The sequence below is a fragment of the Marmota marmota genome, unplaced genomic scaffold (assembly GCF_001458135.2).
Source record: "Marmota marmota marmota unplaced genomic scaffold, marMar, whole genome shotgun sequence".
Taxonomy (NCBI): Eukaryota; Metazoa; Chordata; class Mammalia; order Rodentia; family Sciuridae; genus Marmota; species Marmota marmota.
This window is the reverse complement of record NW_026000082.1, coordinates 14,679,356-14,692,854: the sequence shown is the minus strand read 5'-3', so window position 1 is coordinate 14,692,854 and position 13,499 is coordinate 14,679,356. Positions and strand designations below refer to the sequence as shown.

General features: G+C 35.7%; 2 protein-coding genes across 2 annotated transcripts in view; both read right to left on the bottom strand.

Annotated features, from left to right (window-relative positions):
- The window catches only part of Faf1 (Fas associated factor 1), a 375,874-nt gene that overhangs the window by 339,574 nt on the left and 22,801 nt on the right, over positions 1–13,499 (bottom strand). The gene's annotated exons all lie outside the window — the stretch shown is intronic.
- LOC107141781 (mitochondrial import inner membrane translocase subunit Tim8 A) lies at positions 8,646–10,381 on the bottom strand. Its single transcript, XM_015485019.2, has one exon. The coding sequence runs from the start codon at positions 10,346–10,348 to the stop codon at positions 10,055–10,057; it is 294 nt and encodes a 97-aa protein (XP_015340505.1). The 5' UTR covers positions 10,349–10,381; the 3' UTR covers positions 8,646–10,054.

The window sequence follows — 13,499 nt, the reverse complement described above, 5'->3', positions numbered from 1 at the left end:
ATATATATATATATATATATATATATACACACACACACACACACATACACACACACATACACACACACATACATACACACACACATACACACACACACATTTTTACACAATACATAGGAATAAATCCAACCAAGGAAATGAAAGATGCCTAATGAAAACTACAGAACATTAAAGAAAGAAACTGAAGATCTCCCATGTTCACTAGTAGGCAGAATTAATAGTTAAAATGACTACACTGCCAAAAGCAATATACAGATTCAATGCAATCCCCATCAAACCATATATGACATTCTTCACAGAACTAGTAAAAACTGTCCCAAAATTCATTTGGAAGAATAAAATACCCAGAATAGCCAAAGCAACTCTAAGCCAAAAAAGCAACACTAAACTCCAAATTATACTAAAGAGCTTTAGTTTAAAAAAAAAAAGCGTAGTACTGGCATAAGAACAAACACATAGACCAAGAGTACAGAAGACATAGTGACAAACTCACACATCTATCGTCACCTGATCCTTGACAAAACTCTCCAGTGCAGTCAGCCTTTTTTAACAAATGGTGCTAGGAAAACTGCTTATCCATATATAGAAGAATGAAACTAGACCCTTATCTCTCACTCTGCACAAAAATCAGTTCAAAATGGATCAAAGACCTAGAAATTAGATCACAAACTATGGAACGCCTAGAGAAAATGTAAGGTCAACACTCCAGTATGTGGGCATAGGCAAGTACATTCTCAGTAGGACCTCAAAAGCTCAGGAAATAATGCCAAGAGTGAATAATAAATGAGATAGCAACAAATCAGAAAGCTTCTGTTTTCCAAATGACACAATTAAGAATGCTAAAAGAAAAACCTACAAAATAGAATAGCATCTTTGCTAACTACTCTTCTAACAGAGGATTAATATCTAGACTATATAAAGAGCTCAAAACACTAACACCAAAAAAGAAAAAATTAAATAACCCAATTTAAAAATGGGCAAGTAAGTTAAACAAACCCTTCTCAAAAGAAGAAACACAAATGGCCAACAAATATATGAAAAATATTCAACATCAGCAGCAATTAGGGAAATGCAAATCAAAACTACACTTTCACCTCTTTTAATCTTTTTAAAAATATTTAGTTAGAATGGCAGTCACTGAGAATACAAATAATAATAAATGCTGGAGAGAATGTGAAGAAAAAGAACAATTTTACACTGTTGGTGGAACTGCAAATTAGTGCAACCACTAGGGAAATCAGTATGGAGGTTCCTCAGAAGACTAGGCCTGGAACCACCATATGACTGAGTATAGCACTCCTTGGTATTTATCCTTAAGAATAAAGTCATCATACTGTAGTGATAAAAACAAGCATATCCATGTTTTTATAGCAGCACCATTCAAGATAGTCAAACTATGGAACTGGCCTAGGTGTCCATCAAAAAAACAAATGGATAAAGAAAAGGTAATATACATACACAATGGAGTTTTATTCAGTCATTTAAAAAAAATGAACACATGTCATTTGCGAAAAGTGAATGGAACTAAAGACCATTATGTTAAACAAAATAAGCCAAACTTCAGAAGATCAAGGGCCACATGTTTTTCTCTCATATTTGGAAGCTAAAGAGAAAAGAAAGGAGGAAGGGGATCTCATGAAAATCAAAGGGAGATCAGCAGAGAAAAGCAAACTGCTTTTGATCAAGCGAGATGGGGAGAAGGGGGAAATGCCAAATTATATTGTTATATTGTGTGTATGTACAAATATGTAAAAACAAATTCCACCATTATATGCAACTATATAGCACCAATAATAAATGTGGAAAGAGAAAAAAACCCTCAATATAGAGACACAAGAAATATGAAAAAAACAAGGCAACATGACAACTCCTAAAATTTATAACTCTCTAGTAACTGATTCCAAACATTTTTGAAGTAGATGCAATGCTAAAGTATTTAAAAGAATAATTTTTAAAAACTCAGTGAATTCCAAGAGGATATAAATAAATAACTGAATGAATTAAGGAAGGCAATGGATGATATGAATGAATTCAGTTAACTATTAGATATTTTTCAATGAAGAGAGATTTGGGGGAAGAAATAAATAAACATCTTGGAAATGAAAAATTCAATAAGTCATATTTAAAACTCAGATAAAACCTTCGCAATAGACTTGATCAAGCAGAAAAAGAATTGAAGGCAGGGTTACATTGAGACACTAATACAGAAAAAAAAAAAGAAAGAATAAACAGAATCCATGAAGATCTCTAGAAAGCCATTAAAAAAAAATACACATAATTGGAATAGACAAGGGAGAAGAGCACAGGCTGAAGGGCACAAAACCTATTCAGTGAAATAATAGCAGAAAATTTCCCAAATCTTGTGAAAGACCTGGATATCAAGATATGAGACGCAATTATACCAGAAAAAGAAGTTTTCTACAACATATTATAGTTAAACTGCCAAAAGTATAAAAACAAAGAAAAAATATCAAAATATAAAAGCATTTACATAATGAAGAAGTCACATTTAAAGGCAAGCCCATCAGAACAACTGCAGATTTCTCATAGCAGAAACTCAGAAGAGCATGAAATGATGTCCTTCAAGTCCTGAAAGACAATAACTTCAGGCCGGGCACTGTGGCAGGGGGATCTCAAGTTCAAAGCCAACCTCAGCAACTCAGCAAAGCCCTAGGTAACTTAATGAGACATTGTCTCAAAATAATTAAGAGCCAGGCACGGTGGCGCACGCCTGTATTCTCAGTGGCTCAGGAGGTTGAGGCAGGAGAAGCATGAATTTAAAGCCAACCTCAGCAAAAGAGAGACTCTAAGCAACTCAGTGGGACCCTGTCTCTAAATACAAAATAGGGCTGGGGATGAGGCTCAGTGTCTGAGTGCCCCTCAGTTCAATCCCTGGTACCAAATAAAGAAAGAAAGAAATGGGCTGGGGACATGGCTCAGTGTTTAAGGACCCCTACATTCAATTCCTGGTAGAAAAAAATAAAATAACTTCAATTGCAATTTAGCAAGACTCTGTCTCAAAATTAAAAAGAACTAGGGGGCTGGGGATGTGGCTCAAGCGGTAGCGTGCTCGCCTGGCATGCATGCGGCCCGGGTTCGATCCTCAGCACCACGTACAAAGATGTTGTGTCCGCCGAGAACTAAAATAAAAACATTTAAAAAAAAAAAAAAAAAAAAAAAAAAAGAACTAGGGATACTGGTGCACAGTATAGCACCCACAGATTCAAGCCCCAATATTGCAAAGATAGAAAAAAAAATTAGAGAAGACAAAAATAAAGTTAGACTCAAAAAAAGGAATATTACAATAGTTATCAATGAAATCCAGACTCATTAGGGAATTTTGTTTTGTTTTGTTTTTTAAACTATGTGGCAATTAACTGGAAAATCTAGAAGAAATGAACAAATTTCTGGACACATATGACCTACCAAAATTGAACGAAGAGGATACGGATATCCTAAATAGATCAATAACAAACAACGAGAGTGAAGGAGTCAAAAAAATTTCCTGCAGCAACTCAGCAAGGCCCTAAGCAACTTAGTGAGGCCCTAAGCAATTTAGTAAGACTCTGTCTCAAAATGAAAATTTTTTTTTTTAAAATTTTAAAAAGGTTTGGGGAAGTAATTCAGTGGTTATGCACCTGTGTTCAATCCCTGGCACCAAAAACAAGAAGTTTTCCACCAAAGAAAAACCTAATATCAGACAGATTCAATACTAAACTTTATGAGAGTAATATTAAAGAAGAATCAATACCAATTATTCCTCAAACTATTCCATATAATAGAAGGAAACAAACCCTTTAAAATTCACTCCATGAAGCTAGCATTACCTTGCTACCAAAACCTGACAAAAGTACAATAAAACTATAGACTGATATCCTTGTTAAACATGAATGAAAGATCCTTGTATTGAGGATCAATATTTATAAACTGAATTCAAAAGCAAATTAAAAAGATTATACGCCATAACCATCAGGTATGGTGGCACATGCCTACAATCCCTGCAATTTAGGAGGCTGAGGCAGAAAGGTCACAAGACTGAGGCCAGCCTCAGCAACTTAGCAAGGCCTTAAGCAACTTAGTAAGACCCTGCCTCAAAATAAAAAATAAAATGTGGCTCAATGGTTAAGTACCCTGGGTTCAAACCCCAGTACCAAAAATAAATAAATAAATAATGAACCAATATTATACACCATAATCAAGTTACTTTCATTCAAAATGCAAGGATGTTTCAATATATGCAAATCAATAAAGGTAACAGCATGTAAATAAAATATAGTATAAAAATCACATGATCATTTCAATAGATGCAGAAAAGGCCTTTGATGAAATGCAATATCCTTCATTATAAAACCCCTGAATAACTAGGTAGAGTCATATCTCATCACAATAAAAGTTACATATAACAAAGTCATAACCAACATCATACTAAAATGAAAAAACTGAAAGCATTTCCTCCAAAATCAGGAACAAGACAAAGGTGTTCATTCTCAACACTCTTATTCAATGCATTACTTGAAATTTTAACCAGAGCAATCAGGTAAGAGAAAGGAGTAAGCAAAAGGAATACAAATAGGAAGGAATGAAGTCAAACTATCCCTGTTAGCAAATATGATTCTACACTTAGAAAACCCCCCGAGACCCCACCAAAAGACTCTTAGAACTGACAAATTTAGCAGCATTACACAAAACAAAACCAAAATGAGTAGCTTCTCTATACACCAACAATGACTCACTGAGAAAGAAATCAGGAAAGTAAGTCCATTCACAATACTCGAAATATAAATAAATAGGGCTGGGGCTGTAGCTCAGTGGCAGAGCACTTGCCTAGCACATGTCAGGCACTGGGTTCAATCCTCAGCACCATATAAAAATAAATAAGTTAAATAAAGACATGCTGTCAATCTATAACTATAAAAACAAATTTTTAAAATAAAATATCTAGGAATAACCCAATAAAGGAGGCGAAAGCCTCTACCAATAAAAATTACAAAATAGTGAAAAAAGAAATTAAGGAAAACACTAGACTTACCATGTTCATGGATTAGGAGAATTAATATTGTTAAAATGGCCATACTACCAAAAGCAATCTGCAGATTCAATGCACTGCCCACCAAAATGCCAATGATATTCTTTACATAACTAGAAAAAAAAAAACTAAAAATTATATGGATGCACAAAAGCCCCCAAATAGTCAAAGTAATCCTGAGCAAAAAGAACAATGCTGGAAGCATTACATAACCTAATTTTAAAATATACTACAGAGCCACAGTAACAAAAGCAGCATTGGTATCGGCATCATAGGCATGTAGACCAATGGAATAAAATAGAGAACCCAGAAATAAACCCATGCAGCTACAGCCAACTGATTCTCAACAAAGGGGCCAAAACCTATATTCAAATAAAGATACCATCTTCAACAAATGGTGCTGAAGAGAGTGGACATCCACATGTATGCAGAACATCTAAACCAGACCCACTACTTTTCCTGTACAAAAATCAATTCAAAATATATCAGAGACCTCAATGTAAGACTTTATTTTTTAATTTTCATTCCATGAATGTTTCAACAAAAATTGACAAAGATGCATTAAAATAGGATGAAAATCATAATCTAGAGCTTACATATCCTTTATTATCATTAATAAAGAAAACAGACTGTCCTATAAATAGGACACTCAGAAAATATAGTATCATTTACCCATATAAGCTATCTTATAAACAGGACATTGGGCAAATATGTTATCTGGGACACTGGGACAAAATGGGTTAAACTGAAACTACTAGAAGAAAGCAGGGGAAATACTTCAAGATATTGACACAGGCAATGATTTCCTGAATAGAACTCAAATAGTTCAGGAAACAAAAACAAGTATTATTAATAATGGGAATTAAAATCAAATAAATCTCCAAAAACTTGCATTGGATAACAGCCAGCCTCCTTCAACAAATGGTGCTGGGAAAAATGGAAATCCATATGCAATAAAATGAAATTAAACCCCTATCTCTGACCATGCACAAAACTCAACTCAAAATGGCTCAAGGACTTAGGAATACAACCAGAGACCCAGCATCTAATAGAAGAAAAAGTAGGTCCTCATCTCCATCATGTGGGATTAGGCCCCAACTTCCTTAATAAGACTCCTGGGGCACAAGAATTAAAATCAAGAATCAATAAATAGGATGGACTCAAACTCAAAAGCTTTTTCTCAGCGAAAGAAACAATCTGTGAGGTAAGTAGACAGATTACAGCTTGGGAGCGAATTTTTACCCCTCACACAGACAGAGCACTAATCTCTAAGGTATATAAAGAACTCAAAAAGTTAAACACCAAAAAAACTAATAACCCAATCAATAAATAGGCCAAGGACCTGAACAGACACTTCTCAGAAGATGATACACATTCAGTAAACAAATATATGAAAAAATGTTCATCATGGCGAGCAATTAGAGAAATGCAAATCCAAACTACTCTAAGATTTCATCTCACTCCAGTCATAATCACAGCTATTAAGAATACAAACAACAGGGGCTGGGGATGTGGCTCAAGCGGTAGCGCAATCGCCTGGCATGCGTGCGGCCTGGGTTCGATCCTCAGCACCACATACAAATAAAGATGTTGTGTCCACCGAAAAAACTAAAAAAAAAAAAAAAAATTAAAAAAATATATTCTCTCTCTCTCTCTCTCTCTCTCTCTTTCTCAAACAACAATAAGTGTTGGTGAAGATGTGGGGAAAAAGGTACACTCATACACTGCTGGTGGAACTGCAAATTGGTGCAGCCAATATGGAAAACAGTATGGAGATTCCTTGGAAAATTGGGAATGAAACCACCATTTGACCCAGCTATCCCTCTCCTTGGCCTAAACCCAAAGGACTTAAAAACAGCATACTACAGGGTCAATAAGAATACATTGTGGGCTAGGAAGTGTATTCCTAGGCACCAGAAATACCAAAATGCCTAAGATACAGTTCTTCCCTGTAAGGAAAATTAGTAAGAGAAATCAATATTTACAAAGTAATGTGATAGCTGCAATAGCAAAAGTATTCATAAGATATGAAAAAGAGTAATTGTCAGGGAAAATTTCACAAATGATAATGCCCATGCATAAGTCTAAGAAGACTAAAAGGCAGCAATGGGAAAATTGACAAAGGCAAAGACATGAGATTCTGGGGGGTTTTGTTTTGGTTTTGTTTTTGCAGTAGTGGGGATTTAATCCAGGGCCTCATACATGCTAGGCAAGTACTCTACCACTGAGCTACATCCCCAACCCCACAAAAAAACATGAAATCACCTATGTTCAAGAAAAATACAAGCATCAAAGTATTGCAACAAACACATGGTATTGGTTCAAGTGTAAATTATAAAAGAACAAATCACAAAGAGCTTTGTTAGCCATACCAAAAAACTTGATCTTTGTCCTTTATAAGCAACTGAACAGGGAGTTCAAAGGAAGGGATAAGAATAAGGTTGCTGCTTTGGGAATTAATAGCATACATATAATGGGTAGTTAAAACCAAAGAAAGGATGATTATCTAGAAATCATGAGATGGGGTAGGGTGGAAAAGAAAGAGACAAGACAGCTCCCTAAGATAGATTAACAACTAAGAAAATCATGAGGGGAATAGGAAGAGAAATATGAAATCATCTAGAAGGGATCAATGGATGATATTTTTACAATGGGAATAGACTGAAAAGTTTTTAAACTGAAAATAGGGTTAGAAAATCAGAGTCAGTAGAAATGGAGATGCAGAAGCCAAAGCAAATACAGGGTAAAACTGATGGAGCAAATTTGTAGAGATGATTTAAATGCAGAAGGATGAAAGTGAACAAAATAAATATGAAGTTGTCCATTAAATCATAAAAGTTCAAAGGATTAAATTTATTTTTTTTTTATTTTTATTTTTTTTTTAAGTTTGTGTATACATGTAATTAGAATACTTTAATACTAAATGAAGAATAAAAAAGAATAATGATATAATAAAATAAATAATATATTAATAAGGAAGAATAAGGAAAAGACTAAAGAACCCCCTATATCACTTGAGGTTTTATATGAACACATTAGAATTGCAGGGGAAAAAAATCGACATGGCATACAGATACAAAGTATATGTCAGACACCTATTCTAAATGCTTGATTTCTCCTGCACTTCGAAATGTCATTATTCTTATTAATACTACTACTTCACAATGTCCATGCTCTCCAAACAGTAGCCAGACCATCTTAAAAATTTATATTATACTATATCACTCATCTGCTAAAATCTCTCAAATGGCTATCTTGCCTAGTAAAGCCCAAAGTACTTACAATGACCTCCAAGGCCCTACATGATCAATACATACTACTCATCCAGTCCCAAACCATCTCATTATTTTTTCTCCAAACTTTTTACCTTTCTCCTTACTTTACTCTAGTCCTATTGACCTTTTGATTGTTCTTGTAAATGGCCTCATGCCATACAGCTCTGACCTTTGGGCCTGTGGACTTACTGTTACCTCTGCCTGAAATGTTCTCTCAGATACCCACAATGCTTGGTCTCTTAGTTCTTTAAGGACTCTCCTGAAATGCCACCTTTCCAAGGAGACCTCTGACCATTTTTCATAAAATAATGATGCCCTTCAAACATTCTCTAACACCCTTAGTGTTTTTTTTTTTTCCTCCATGGTGCTCATTTTATTTACATTCATGCATGTATTCTGTCTTCCATAGCTCTTCAAGGATATGGACTGTTTTGTGCACTGCTGAATCCTGTCACTGAAAGCAGTGACTGGCATGGAGGAAGCACTTAAAAGTTTGTTGAATCGTGTTTCCATCTTGATTTGTAAAAAAAAAAAAAAAAAAATTCCTTATAATATCTGTATGGGAAAAGCTAAACAGGGACCTGAAGCTTCTGGAAATGTGTATCTGCCCATGGATTTACCTTAGAGGCTCCCAGCAAGTAGTTCCACTTTAGGTCTATACTCCATCCTGCTAGGATGTGAAACAAAAGGTGAATCCAGTCAATATAAGCTCTTCTATTGTACTTAGGAACCTAATTGACAGCACAGAATCCCTTCTTCTCATTTCATCTCAAGGCTCTCTTTTCTGACAAAAAGTTCAGGGGCCTCTAGAATATACACTGACTACATTTCAGGCTTGGAATGAGCCCACACTAAATTTCTATGAGTTACAGATAAAAACCAGAATAGAAAGCCTCTTAATCACAGAGTAGAAGCTTTTATTTCAGTGATCAAAAGAATGCAGTCAAATTGAACCTATAATGATTAACATCAGGCATGCACCTCTACCTGAAACTCCTGTTAGTTTTTGACTAGCATAAATCTTTATAATTTTTTTAGGCAATTTTTTTTTACCCTGATATACAGGGTAACTTAACCTCTTTCTATGCTATCTAATAATGAGAATTATGTTCACTGGTTAGATTCCTTTATAATTAAAGGTCTTTAGATCCTCAATTGCCTGGTCTACCTTGAGACCATACTTTCGATATATTTAAATAATCATAGGGAAGGGAGACAACCTAGAAAGCTGAAGTGTAACTGAATAAACACTCCATAGGGTTTTTTTTCCAGCACTAATAGTCAAATATTAGATAAGAAGACCCAGAGTTAAGTGCCAAATTATTATTCTCCCACTACTGCCTTTATGAAATATCTCCCCCAAAATGTGAAATGAAGTCACACAAATAAGAGATTTTACCTGTGTGGTCCCACCATCAAATTATAGAAAGCAGTTCCACTATCAAAATCATAGGAAGCAGTTAAGGGGACCTTGAGAAAAGCACAGTCCCACATACAGTAATATGCATATAATAATTTTCCATCTGTCAATTATTTTCACAAGATTAGCATTAAAAAACATAACGAAGTACATATATGACCCTCAAACCCCACACCAGAAAATTGGTCTTTGTTCGTTATCAGATGACAAGATGTCCAAGTGGGACAAAATGTGGGAGCCAGTCAATTCCCCATAGCCATTTCTTCAACCATCCCTTCAACAGCTGTTCCTTTTCTTGAACTACCTTCTTTTTCCAAAAAGGTAATGCTGAGATCAGTCAGAAAGGCTTTCTGAGAAGACTGGCTTGGATTTCTGGGTCTGTTCCAGTCGATTCAAGATGAATTGGCTTGTATCAATGAATCGCTCAACGCAGTTCACAAAACAGGCCTCAGCCCGACTGTCCAACTTTGGCCCAGGCTTGTCCATGCACTTCTCCCAACAAAGTTCAGTCATCTGGTGCACCAGCTGCTGAAAGCGCTGCTTCTGAGTTTCCACCTCGATGAAATGCTGCAACTGTGGGTCCACTGCGCCCAAACCCGCCGCGGAGGAGGACGAGGAAGAATCCATCCCGGCGCGACCACGCGTGCAGAGATGGACTCCACACCAACTCACCGACCTTCACGTCTATTTTTTTTTAATATTTATTTCTACACAACATCTTTGTTTGTATGTGGTGCTGAGGATCGAACCCGGGCCGCATGCATGCCAGGCGAGCGCGCTACCGCTTGAGCCACATCCCCAGCCCAGGATTAAATTTAAAATGAGGGAAGTATGCTATTATTGTTTGAATATATTCTGTTCTCTCAAAAATTCATGTAGAAGGTTAGTCCCCATTATGAGCTATTAAGAGGGTGGAAACTAAATACAGTCATTGCATTTAGAGGTAAGGCCTTTGGAAGGTGATTGGGATTAAGTAAAGTCATCCAGTGGGGCGCGGTGGCATGCCTGTAATTCCAGCAGTTTGGGAGGCTGAGACAGGAGGATCACAAGTTCAAAGCCAGCCTTAGTAAAAGCAAGGCACTAAACAACTCAGTGAGACCCTGTCTCTAAATAAAATACAAAATAGGGCTGGGGATGTGGCTCAGAGGTTGAGTGCCCCTAAATTCAATCCCCAGTACCAAAAATAAATAAATAAAGTCATCCAGGTAGAGCCCTCACATTTGAATACTAGTGGCTTTATGAGAAGATAGATCAGAAAAACACATCAGCTCCCTGTCTATCTCCAGAACCATAAGCCAAAATAAACCACTCTTCTTTATTATTTTTCCAGTCTGTGGTAGTCCTATCAGCAACAAAAAGTGAACTAATTGCACAAGCCTTACCTATTCCTGTGAGATTTTAAATTTTAATCCACTCTGCATATGTCAAAATTCTAACTTAACTGCACCAATAGCAATAAAACGTGCAAAACTAGGGGAGAGCGGGCTGGGGATGTGGCTCAAGCGGTAGCGCGCTCGCCTGGCATGCGTGCGGCCCGGGTTCGATCCTCAGCACCACATACAAACAAAGATGTTGTGTCCGCCAAAAACTAAAAAATAAATATTAAAAAAAAAAAACTAGGGGAGAGGCCATTTTCTATTCTACTTCAAACTCTATTGGAATATTCTGTTCAATTCCAAGGTCCACCTTTGAGGTACTCCACCATTAACATATAAGTACATCCATCTTAGTACCATTACCTATAGGGATTAGGTAGTAAGTAGAACCACTGATTCAATTAAGTGGCAAATAAGTAATAAGTCTCCATTTGAGTAATGCCTCCTGCCTTGCTTAAACTCTGAAAAAGTTAGTATAATTGTGTTGATACTATTACCAACAAGTTTAGTAAATACAGTTTATAATTTTTTTGCAGTTTAAAATATCCACAGAAAGCAACCAAGTGATGAGTTATAGAAAAAAAAACTAGAAAAAATAGGGCTCAGATAATAAGAGTTAATGGTAACACTGCCTTCACGTGGTAGGGGGAAAAAAAAACTCCATACTACAGTAAACCAGTAAGTTACAGAGAGGTAAACTTTTATTAGCTTTATTAGCTGACTCACAAAGTAGTGATCTCCCAGTCACCAAAAAACATTCAACCAAAAGATGAACATAAGAAAACATGAGAAGGAATTTTTGCCCTGTCACTTTGTATCACAAGATGTGTACAGTTTTACCAGCTGACAAGTAATCATATTGTGTCCTTTGATATGTCCATTATTATTGGTTTAAAGAATATATATGAGTGTATCCATCTTAACCACTGGAATAGAATTCTCTATTCCTCTATAGTCATTCTTTTTTTTTTTTTTTTTTAAATTTTAATATTTATTCTTTAGTTTTTCAGCGGACACAACATCTTTGTTTGTATGTGGTGCTGAGGATCGAACCTGGGTCGCACGCATGCCAGGCGAGCGTGCTACCGCTTGAGCCATATCCCCAGCCCCTCTATAGTCATTCTATACTATAATTATTTATTATGAGAATTATAAAAATATTGACCTAATCAGTTTTTTTAATCTCTTCCTCACATCCCTAATGCCTATTCACCTATACCTAGTACATTAGACCCTCCATATCTGCATCAACCAACCAAGGATTGAAAATATTTTTTTAAAAGTTGAGGTCTTTACTGAACATGTACAGAATTTATCATTATTACTATAACAATACAGTATAACAACTACTTAAACAGCATTTGCAATGTACTAGATATTATAAGCAATGCAGAGATAATTTAAAGTATACAGGAGGATGTGCATAGGTTATACACAAAAACTGTCATTTTTTAAAAGGGACTTGAACATCTTCAGATTTTGGAATGCACTGTTGGTAGAGAAGGGGAAATTACACCACCTGTAATCAACACTCCCCACCTTTTGTAGATTCAAAAGGATGACTCTATAAAGAGTAGCACAGAACAGACATTCAAAAAATTATTTTGCCAAGCAAATGAAAATATGAAGACAGTGTTAGGTAAATACATTTCTTGTGCTTCTCAATGTCACATCAAAATACATGTGAAGTTATCCAAATATCTGAATAACTGAGTGACTGGTATACCCTCATTACAGACTATTTTAAAGCATAAGAATTAAAGGACACTGTTTATTAAGTATAATTCACTAATGCCACCAAACTCAGTGATAAAACCTTCACCCTTACCTGACCACAATGCCAACTATATGAGTTCCTGCTGAGCCAGTGCCTATTGGGAAGGTTCAGAATACCCAATCTGGGATTACTAGAGCAAGGTAGGAGGCAACTAATAGTCATACTCCCCAGTTTTGTGCTTTCTCCATGGGTAACAAATACCAACTATAAGATGTCCCCTGGACAGCAGGGAACTCCCTACAGCTATCTTCATGAAGGTTTCCTAAAAATTCAGAAGAAATGCAAAAGGAACCGAGTCCTAGGTCCAGCTATGTATGTCACCAATGACCTTTCATCAAAGACTCTATATTTATTATTTGTTCAGGGTACCTTCCTAGTCACTGATATAAACATACAAATACACACATATACTGTCTATAAAGATTTTGAAAAGAAATAAAAATTCTTCTAGTAAATAAGCCAGGAAAGAAAGTAGTTATTTCTGGCACAATAATATTTTTATCATGGCAAATTAGATTACTATTAGATTTTGGATAGTATTTATGATCTAACAAAAATATTTAATCTTAAATAAAAACGTATTTCATTTTAACATAATCTACATTTTAATTTTATATATTCACCA